Source organism: Ranitomeya imitator, chromosome 4 (genome assembly GCF_032444005.1).
Source record: "Ranitomeya imitator isolate aRanImi1 chromosome 4, aRanImi1.pri, whole genome shotgun sequence".
Taxonomy (NCBI): Eukaryota; Metazoa; Chordata; class Amphibia; order Anura; family Dendrobatidae; genus Ranitomeya; species Ranitomeya imitator.
The window spans coordinates 537,175,107-537,186,756 of NC_091285.1; the positions used below are offsets into that span (position 1 = coordinate 537,175,107).

At 42.2% G+C, this 11,650-nt stretch overlaps 1 protein-coding gene across 1 annotated transcript in view; it reads left to right on the forward strand.

The window, feature by feature from the left end:
* The window catches only part of HAPLN3 (hyaluronan and proteoglycan link protein 3), a 93,216-nt gene extending 89,400 nt beyond the window's left edge, over positions 1–3,816 (forward strand). The window contains exon 5 of the mRNA XM_069766227.1: positions 2,794–3,816. Within this exon, the coding sequence (XP_069622328.1) occupies positions 2,794–3,077 (284 nt within the window). The 3' untranslated portion in view covers positions 3,078–3,816. The remainder of the gene's footprint in view (positions 1–2,793) is intronic.
* The last annotated feature ends 7,834 nt before the right edge of the window (positions 3,817–11,650 follow it).

The following is an 11,650-nucleotide window of genomic DNA, read 5'->3' on the forward strand; positions in this document are numbered from 1 at the left end:
ATTGTAGACTTAAAGAAGTTGGCTCACACACTATTTTTTGTATAGAAACTTCTAATTAGCCTGTGCAAAAGTCATTGTAAAGGGAGAGTCAGCAGTGACCTCACCTATTGTGACTAGTGGATCCTGTGCAATCAGCTCTGTATAAAGGTATCACCAGTCATTCTAATCCAGCCTAAGTGGCCAGTGTGAACATTGCAAGACAAACTTCAATAAAAGAAAAGACCAAATAAAGAGATAATTTAACATAAAAACATCTGTTTTAATTGATGTTCTGATGACACGTTCCCTTTGAGTTTCTAACCGCTACTTATCTCCTGTTGGAGTAAACGAATGGGCATGTCAAACAAGCAATATCATACAGAAAATGGATCCTGTTTCAATTAAATTTAAAGCATTCAATTAAATCAATTATTTTTATATTAATCTAAAAGGATTAAACCTTGTTTAAGACTTTCAGTGACTGAATTTCCTCCTGGAGCATTAATAGAGAATGTATGAAGATTCTAATTGTAAGATACCTAACTAATAATCATTAAAGAGGATTTCCAGGAACACAATATTGATGGCCTATTTTTAGGATGGGTCAACAATATTAGATTACTTTTCCAGCCACTTGCGTGATTGAGCTGTTGAAGCGATCATGGTACTTGTGTGAGCGTTACGGCCTCTCCAATGTTTGCGTTGCTCATTCTACCTGCTATACTGAGTATTACATTGTTGCCCCATCCGCTTGAATGGGACAAAGCTGCAATACCCAAGACAACTGCTACTAACCGTGATGGCATGCAGGTAGACGGATCAGTGTAAACATTGAAGAGGTTGCTTGCTAGCCTATTCGAACTTCTTAGGGGCTGCTGAAAATTGTCAGATTGAACATTAATGGCCTACCCTAAGGATGGGTTATTAATCTTGCTATTCTGAAAATTCACTTTAAGGATCTTGGGCTGACATGGAAACAATGCAAATAGTTTTGTTATTAGCCTCCCTCTGGAGTTCACAAAGTGTAGTCAATAAAAAATTATTTATTAGTTGAAGTAAGCCACTGACAGACTGAGTTAAAGAGTAGAGATGGACGGATTTGGCCGAACAGTTACAAAAAGATTGGGTTCGGGTACCAGAACAGCACCCGGACCAAAACTCGAACCCGGACCCCATTAACTTTAATGGGGGGGCCTGAACATCCAGTGCATGACAACGCAGCAAACACTGCTTCTGATTGGCGGTAAAATCATCACTGCCATTCAGACAGCCGCGAATCCCATGATGTCAAAAGACAGCGTGAGTGCACAGCTGTGATTGGAGGTATAAAGTTTAACTCTGGTCACTGGTATCAGCTGATGGGACTACTGCTCCAATCATAGTAACATAGTAACATAGTTATTAATGTTGAAGTAAGACTTTAAGTCCATCTAGTTCAACCCATAGCCTAACCTAACATGCCCTAACATGTTGATCCAGAGGAAGCAAAAAAAAAACCCATGTGGCAAAGAGTAAGCTGCACACTGGGGAAAAAAAATCCTTACCGACTCCACATACGGCAATTCTAGTTCCCTGGATCAACACCCTAACAAGGAATCTAGTGTATATACCCTGTAACATTATACTTTTCAAGAAAGGCATCCAGTTCCCTCTTAAATTTAAGTAATGAATCACTCATTACAACATCATACGGCAGAGAGCAAAAATAAAAGTACAATATCCCTCACCTCACGTGATTCTGTCTCACACCATAATCCATGTCTGGGGGATAAATAGTTTTCAAGATGGACGGTGCCAAGATGCGACCTTCCAGGCTGAGAACCACTGAGGAATGAGCTGCTGTGAGCTCAGCATCAGTGATCAGCGGTGACCTCTGTGAGATCCTCGCTAGCACCGTGAGAAAGTTTCATGATGCAGGACGAGTTCACCTTAGTTCAAATACCACAGTGAAATTCTGCTGGAGAACTGCAGTGAACTTGCCTGTGCACCATGAAAATTTCTCATGGTGCTAGCTGGGATCTGACCAAGGCCACCGCAGTTCAGCGAGGATAAGAACGCAGCCTCAGTGAGAGGCAGTAACCTCAATGACGTCGCTGCTAGTCACTGAGTATGCACTCTCAGCAGTTCAGTCACCAGTTGTTCTCAGCCTGGACGGTCGCATCTGTGCACTGTCCAGGTTGAAAACTATTTACAACAATCACATGTGAATGTGTCCATGCCTTCCCTATATTTTGTTATAATATATTCAATTACATATCTTTTGATAAAAATAAAGTACTATAAAGTACTATATGTAAAGACAGCATTGTCAGTAGGTATCATAACATGATGACTTTCACATATTCCTTTTATTTTTCAAAAGAAAATATAGTGCATGCAAATAAAATATTGACATGGTCGACATAACCCAGCCGACATGTTTCGACTGCACTAAGACTGCTAAGTAGGACTGATGAGTAAGACTGCTTAGTGCAGTCGAAATGTGTCGACTGGGTCATGTCGACCATGTAAATTTTTCTTTTGTATGTACTATATTTTCTTTTGAAAAATAAATAGAAAAGGAAAATCCAGTCCTGTTGGGCTGGACTCCAATTTTTTCTATTATCCTTGATGTGAGGCCAGGGAGAGGCTGGTGTCTGAGCCCCAGGTGGATGAGCATAGAGCAACTGGGTGAGCTGGAATCAAGTTTCTATGACTTTCACATATATTTCATAAAATTTTTAACTGCTCGCAAATTAATTAAAATTGTACGTGGAAATGATGGCTCTCTTATATATGAATAGTTATTTTTGTGCATTATTTTTTATTTACCAGGCCGAGTTTACTATCTTGAACACCCTGAAAAGCTGACATTTGAAGAAGCCAGAGATGCCTGTGTTCAAGATGGTGCTCAGATTGCTAAAATCGGTCAACTTTACGCTGCATGGAAATTTGTGGACTTAGATCGCTGTGATGCTGGATGGTTAGATGACGGAAGTGTGAGATATCCAGTTGCTTTCCCACGTCTTAATTGTGGACCACCGGAACCTGGCGTACGGAGCTTCGGTTTCCCCGAAAAGCACACAAAACATGGAGTTTATTGCTATAAGATGAGCTAAATGCTGCCGTGACCCCCACTCAGGAAGGGTGAACATTTACTTTAAGCAGCATATTCTCTTGTTCCACCAGAAGGAAGGTGGATGTACAGATGGAGAACGCCTGCCTGATAAAGTTGTCCTACAGCAAAGACTGGCATAGAACATAAGCCGGAGGGTTCTATCAAGTAAATCGGTGTTGACATATAGTCCTTATATTTTATTTTTGCCAGTTTTAAGACTATATTTTTTCACAGTTACCATATGATATTTGATGTTTAATGGAGATAAAAATGATACTAATTTTGGTAATGCTGTCACCGCTTAATTCCCTAAGAGTCATACATATAGGCTAAATTATAGCCAGAATGCATATAGTACAGGTCGAAGCATTGGTGCATGTTAACATCATTGCTCATTCTTAGATTACTGACTCACACATTGGGAGAGAGACATACATAATGTACCGTACTTTATGGTTCTGTACTCTACTGTATTGAGTACAGATGAAATATAACAGTTTACCAACAGAGGGCACATTGTGGAATAGGAGGGAGATGTAGTCACTACACATAGGCAAGGGCTGTCATTAGAGGGGGTGTATATTTATTTAAAATCAGCAAACATTGAATGCCTTTTTTATGGTTTATGATGGAGATTCTATAATAAATCCTGAAAAAAAGCATATGTCTTCAGTACTGTTCAGTTTCTGTACCTTAAGAAGTAAAAAATAAAGCCTTGAAGTTATGTGCATTTATTTTAATTATCCTGTGTTTTTCACTTTATATGGATCTATAAAACTAGTCATTATTACTAAAGGTGTAGTGTATCTTTCACGGGCATACATAGAAATCATGGAGCGCATAGCTGAAGTTCTAATTGGGCCCCCTGCCCTCCCCCCAAAAAGTATTTGACGGGATCAGAGAAGAGCAATTTTCCTTCTATTGAAGCACTAGATTCCGCTTTCATTGCACACGTAAAGTATAATGCCAATAAAAGTGCCCTCAAACAATGATACCCACACAGTGAATTCCGCCCAGTAGCCTCCAAACGCACAGTATGATGACTCTACTGAACCCCACCTTAGCTTCCCCGGCAAAGTATGGTGACCCAACACAGTATTATACTCCAACACAACCCTCATTGCCGTATAATGGGCTTACATACAGTATAATGGCCCCCACACCTCACTACACTATATAATGGCCCCCATACAGCCCTCCACACAGTATGATGGAATCCACACAAACCTTCACACTGTATAATTAGTTGCATATAGTAAAATGGTCCTCACATAGCTGTCCATCAAGTATAATTGCTCCCACATAGCCTTCCAAATATTATAATTCTCCCCACATAGCCCTCAAAACACTATATATTTCCCCATATAGACCTCCTTATATTATAATAGTGCCAACATAGCCCTGTATATAGTATAATGGGCCCCATAGCTCTTCATATAGTATATTGCACCCGATAATCCATATAGCATAATGCACTCCCCATAGTCCTCCATAAAGTATATTGTGCTCCCCATAGTACTCCATAAAGTATAATGCACTCCCTATAGTCCTCCATATAGTGTAATGCACTCCCCATAGTCTTCCATAGAGTATAATGCACTACCCAAAGTCCTCCATATTGTATAATGCACTCCCCATAGTCCTCCTTACAGTATAATGCGCTCTCTCATAGTCTTCCATACAGTATAACGCTCTCCTCATAGTCTTCCATACAGTATTATGCAGTCTCCATAGTACTCCATGTAATATAGTGCACTCCCCATAGCCTTCCATATAGTATAATACACCCCCCATAGTCCTCCATAGAGTACAATGCACTCCCCATAGTCCTCTACATTCCATACAGTATAATGCACTCCCCATAGTTCTCTATTCAGTATAATGCTCTCTCCATAATTTATACAGTATAATGCACTCACAATAGACCATCATAGTCCATATTGTAGAATGCACTCCCTATAGCCTCTATACAGTATAATGCACTCCCCATAATCCTCTATAGTCCATACAGTATAATGAACTCCTCCATGCATTATAGTGCACTCCCCATAGTCCTCCACATTGTATAATGCACTCCTCATAGTCCTCCATACAGCATAATGCTCTCCCCATAGTCTTCCATACAGTTTAATGTACTCCCCATAGTCCCCCATGTAATATAATGCAGTCCTCACAGTCATCAATATAGTATAATGTACTCCCCAAAGTCCTCTATTGTCCATACAGTATAATGTAGTCCCAATAGTCCTCCATCTATATACATAATTGTCTAAGGGTCTGTTTGTCTGTAACCGAAATTCCGCGTCACTGATTGGTCGCGCCCGGCCTCGACCAATCAGCGTTCATAAATAAACTACATACATATACTAGAACTAGATTAACATGAAGAACAGTCTGTGAGGGAGAGAATAACATGGAAGACAGTCTGTGAAGGAGAGAATAACATGGAGGACAGTCTGTGAGGGAGAGAATAACATGGAGGACAGTGTGTGAGGGAGAGAATAACATGGAGGACAGCCTGTGAGGGTGAGAATAACATGGAGGACAGTCTGTGAGGGAGAGAATAACATGGAGGACAGTCTATGAGGGAGAGAATAACATGGAGGACAGTGTGTGAGGGAGAGAATAACATTGAGGACAGTCTGTGAGGGAGAGAATAACATGGAGGACAGTCTGTGAGGGAGAGAATAACATGGAGGACAGTCTGTGAGGGAGAGAAAAACATGGAGGACAGTCTGTGAAGGAGAGAATAACATGGAGGACAGTCTGTGAGGGAGAGAACAACAAGGAGGACAGTGTGTAAGGGAGAGAATAAAAATTTTCCCCGTTTTTAAGTTTATCATATGGTAAAATAAATGGTGTCTTTGAAAACTATAAGTCATCCTGTAGAAAACAAGCTGTCATACAGCGATTGATGACTAATAATGTTTTGACTCTTAAAATGGGCAGCACGGTGGCACAGTGGTTAACACTGCAGCCTTGCAGCGCTAGGGTCCTGGGTTCTAATCCCACCCAGTTCAACATCTGCAAAGAGTTTGTATATTCTCTCCGTATTTGCGTGGGTTTCCTCCGGGCACTCCGGTTTCCTCCCACACTCCAAAGACAAACTGATAGGGAATCAAGATTGTGAGCCCCATCGGGGACAGTGATGATAATGTGTGCAAGCTGTAAAGCGCTGCGGAATATGTTAGCGCTATATAAAAATAAAGATTATTATTATTATAAAATAAAGACCGGAGAAAAACAATGGCAGTGTGTCCAATGGGTTAAAACATAAATGTAAGCACCAATGTTTATATGAATACTAGATGGTGGCTCGATTCTAATGCATCGGTTATCTACTAATCATCTAATTCTGTCTGTTTGTCTGTAACGGAAATCCCACGTTGCTGATTTGTCTTGCCAGCTGCCCGTGACCAATCAGCGACAGGCACAGTCCGGCCGCGAATTGGCGCGGGATTTGAACCTGGCCGGCCACGACCAATCAGCTATATTGGCTTGAGATTTAAACCCCGCTGCGCTGATGGGTTGCGCCCGGCCGGCTACGACCAACCAGTGATATTGGCGTTGGATTTTTATACAGTATAATGTAGTCCCCATAGAGCTTCAAGTAGTATAATGCACTGCACTCCACACAGTTCTCCATATAGTATAATGCACTCCCCAAAGTCCTCTATAGTCAATACAGTATAATGCATTCCCCATAGTCCTCTATACAGTATAATGCACTCCCCATATTCCTCTATAGTATTATGGCCACCGCAATTAAACAGTTAGTTCCCTTGCTGGTCTTCTCTCTGCAATGAGCATTCTGAAGTGCCGCACATCTCAGGGCAACTGGCACCATGTAGTGAAATCATCGCATCAGCTGAACTAAGACGAAAGATGCCGAGGAAAAATAAGGGGGAGAACCTCAGCTGACACTCCCTCCTCCATCATTTGCTGGATGCTGATACAGTTGAAATTACAAAGACAGGCAGGGTGCCGACTCCCCCTGGCTCACAGGCCACATAGCAGCTGCGTGGCCTGTGACAGTTTTTGCAGGAGACCCCAGATTTCGACACACATATTTTTTCCCTATAATATGCATCATTTAACAGGGCGGCAACTGTTTCATTCCCCAGTTTTCCATCTCCCAAACATGTGTGTTCTTGGTCTAATGACGAAGCATCCAGGAGTCATGCATAGGAAACCTTTTTGAAGTGTTGCCTTTTGGCGGTCGCAGGACGCCTTTGAAAGATTTGGGAGATTAGCCATCTACACCGGGAGTCCATAAGGTCAGCTCTTTTTTCTTGGAGTTTTTTCAACACTCCTGGAGAGGTGGTAAGTATGATCCAAATTGAAACTCTGGAGAAATGTCTTAATTACTGTTGGGATCCCATTGTAAGCTGGAGTAATGTTTCCATAACAACCCAAAAGAGTGATGAAGCTCTGCAGGATTCAAAGGTAAAAACTGCACCAAGGTCATGAGAACACTTTCTGTCTTAAGGCTCATTCAGTTGTTCGTGGATTTTGTTCTGATATCTGACTGCAATGCATGGACTGGCCATGAGTCTACTGACCAAAGCATAACAGCCAGGGCTGCCACCAGGAATTTCAGGACGCCATACTGGCAAAATGTTTGGGCCCCCTTGAGACTCCACCTAGACTCCACCCCAGCTCCAATTCGTCCCCTTGATCCTTCCAAATTCCCACCGCCCACTCTTGGAAAAACTCCACTTCTGCACCACATCGTCACCAATCACACATTAACAGTTCCCATTGAATAACAGATCACATATACACTGTGTTCCAAATTATTTTGCACAAAGTTTAGGAGTGATAAGTAGGGTTGAGCGAAATGGATCGGTCATTTTCATAAGTCGCCGACTTTTGGCAAAGTCGGGTTTCATGAAACCCGACCCGATCTCAGTTTGGGGTCAGCCACGCGGTTGGCGACCTTCGCGCCAAAGTCGCGTTTCGATGATGCGTTCTGCACCATTTCTCAGCCAATGAAGGTGGAGGCAGAGTATGGGCAGCGTGATGACATAGTTCCTGGTCCCCACCATCTTAGAGAAGGGCATGGCAGTGATTGGCCATCTTACTGCTGCTGATCTGAGCATAGGGAGAGGTTGCTGCCGCTTCATCAGAAGCAGGGATAGCGTTAGGCAGGGTACATTAACCCCCAAACTGCTTGTGCTGTAGCGATTTCCACTGTCCAACACCACCTTTTGTTTGCAGGGACAGTGGAGGGTACATTTTTTTTCCTCAGCGCTGTAGCTCATTGAGCTGCCATAGAAGGCTCCCTTGATAGCTGCATTGCTGTTTGTACGCCGCTGTGCAAACCAACTGCTTTTTTCAAAGCACAAATCCTGTTGCTCCTTCCTTTCTGCACAGCTATCTTGTTTGTTTGTTCACACTTTTGACTTTTTTGTGCAGCAGTCCACTCCTTGTTATTGCTGTCTGCCATACTTTGCAGAGATTACTGCAGGGAGATAATAATTGTAGTACAGTCCCTTTTTTTTTTTTTTCGTTATATCTCTTCAAGCCACTTTCTGCCACAGAAAATATACTCTAATACAGTGGCCCAGATTTATTCACTAGTCTCCCTGAAGAAAAAAAAAAAAGGGTGCAGATTAAAATTGGCAAATCTGCATCAGTGGCAGTCCTGTGTGTGGTGTTGTGAATTCTGTTGTCGGGCTCCCTCCTGTGGTCATGAATGGTACTTCAGCTGGTTCTGTCCATGGACTTCCTCTGGTGGGTGTTTCTGAGTTTCACAGGTGACGAGGTTAATTCGTTAGCTGCTGCTCTATTTAACTCCACTTAGATCTTTGCTCCATGCCACCTGTCAATGTTCCAGTATTGGTCTCGTTCACTCCTGGATCGTTCTTGTCACCTGTCTTCCCATCAGAAGCTAAGTTCCAGCTTGTATTTCTTGGGTTTGCTATTTTTCTGTCCAGCTTGCTATTTAATTTGTTGTCTTGCTTGCTGGAAGCTCTGGGACGCAGAGGGAGCGCCTCCGCACCGTGAGTCGGTGCGGAGGGTCTTTTTGCGCCCTCTTCATGGTCTTTTTGTAGGTTTTTGTGCTGACCGCAAAGTAACCTTTCCTATCCTCGGTCTGTTCAGTAAGTCGGGCCTCACTTTGCTAAATCTACAGTTAGGTCCATATATATTTGGACAGAGACAACATTTTTCTAATTTTGGTTATAGATATTACCACAATGAATTTTAGACAAAACAACTCAGATACAGTTGAAGTTCAGTCTTTCAGCTTTCATTTGAGGGTATCCACATTAAAATTGGATGAAGGGTTTAGGAGTTTCAGCTCCTTAACATGTGCCACCCTGTTTTTAAAGGGACCAAAAGTAATTGGACAGATTCAATAATTTTAACTAAAATGTTCATTTTTAGTACTTGGTTGAAAACCCTTTGTTGGCAATGACTGCCTGAAGTCTTGAACTCATGGACATCACCAGACGCTGTGTTTCCTCCTTTTTGATGCTCTGCCAGGCCTTCACTACTGTGGTTTTCAGTTGCTGTTTGTTTGTGGGCCTTTCTGTCTGAAGTTTAGTCTTTAACAAGTGAAATGCATGCTCAATTGGGTTGAGATCAGGTGACTGACTTGGCCATTCAAGAATATTCCACTTCTTTGCTTTAACAAACTCCTGGGTTGCTTTGGCTTTATGTTTTGGGTCATTGTCCATCTGTAGTATGAAATGACGACCAATCCGTTTTGCTGCATTTGGCTGGATCTGAGCACACAGTATGGCTCTGAATACCTCAGAACTCATTCAGCTGCTTCTGTCCTGTGTCACATCATCAATAATCACTAGTGACCCAGTGCCACTGGCAGCCATGCATGCCCAAGCCATCACACTGCCAACGCTGTGTTTTACAGATGAATTGGTATGCTTTGGATCAAGAGCTGTACCACGCCTTCGCCATACTTTTCTCTTTCCATCATTCTGGTAGAGGTTGATCTTGGTTTCATCTGTCCAAAGAATGTTCATCCAGAACTGTGCTGGCATTTTTAGATGTTTTTTAGCAAAGTCCAGTCTAGCCTTTCTATTCTTGATGCTTATGAGTGGCTTGCACCGTGCAGTGAAACCTCTGTATTTACTTTCATGCAGTCTTCTCTTTATGGTAGATTTGGATATTGATACACCTACCTCCTGGAGAGTGTTGGTCACTTGGTTGGCTGTTGTGAAGGGGTTTCTCTTCACTATGGAGATCATTCTGCGATCATCCACCACTGTTGTCTTCCGTGGGCGCCCAGGTCTTTTTGCATTAATGAGTTCACCAGTGCTTTCTTTCTTTCTCAGGATGTACCAAACTGTAGATTTTGCCACTCCTAATATTGTAGCAATTTCTCTGATGTTTTTTTTTCTGTTTTTGCAGCTTAAGGATGGCTTGTTTCACCTGTATGGAGAGCTCCTTTGACCGCATGTTTACTTCACAGCAAAACCTTCCAAATGCAAGCACCACACCTCAAATCAACTCCAGGCCTTTTATCTGCTTAATTGAGAAGGGATTGCCCACACCTGTCCATGAAATAGCCTTGGAGTCAATTGTCCAATTACTTATGGTCCCTTTAAAAACAGGGTGGCACATGTTAAGGAGCGGAAAATCCTAAACCCTTCATCCAATTTTAATGTGGATACCCTCAAATGAAAGCCGAGAGTCTGAACTTCAACTGCATCTGAATTGTTTTGTTTAAAATTCATTGTGGTAATGTCTGTAACTGAAATTAGAAAAATGTTGTCTTTGTCCAAATATATATGGACCTAACTGTATTTCATCTCTGTGTTTGTATTTTCATCTTTACTCACCGTCATTATATGTGGGGGGCTGCCTTTTCCTTTGGGGAATTTCTCTGAGGCAAGGTAGGCTTTATTTTTCTATCTTCAGGGCTAGCTAGTTTCTTAGGCTGTGCCGAGTTGCATAGGGAGCGTTAGGCGCAATCCACGGCTATTTCTAGTGTGATTGATAGGTTTAGGGATTGCGGTCAGCAGAGTTCCCACGTCCCAGAGCTCGTCCTTATTATCAGTAACTATCAGGTCATTCCGTGTGCTCTTAACCACCAGGTCCATTATTGTCCTGACCACCAGGTCATAACAGTACAGGTGGCCCAAAGTACTAATGCATCTCAATAGAGGGATAAGAGAAGTTCTGAGACCATTTTTTTTCTTTGCAGTGTGTTTTGTCTCTATTTTCCCCTTTACCTCTGGGTGGTTCAGGACACTGATGTAAACATGGACATTCAAGGTCTGTCCTCTTGGATGGATAATCTCACTACAAGGATACAAAACATTCAAGATTTTGTGGTTCAGAATCCGATGTCAGAGCCTAGGATTCCAATTCCTGATTTTTTTTTTGGTGATAGATCTAAGTTCTTGAATTTCAAAAATAATTGTAAATTGTTTCTTGCCTTGAAACCTCGCTCCTCAGGTGACCCTGTTCAACAAGTAAAGATCATTATTTCTTTGTTACGTGGTGACCCTCAAGACTGGGCATTTTCCTTTGCGCCAGGAGATCCGGCATTGCGTGATGTTGATGCGTTTTTCCTGGCGCTTGGATTGCTTTATGACGAACCTA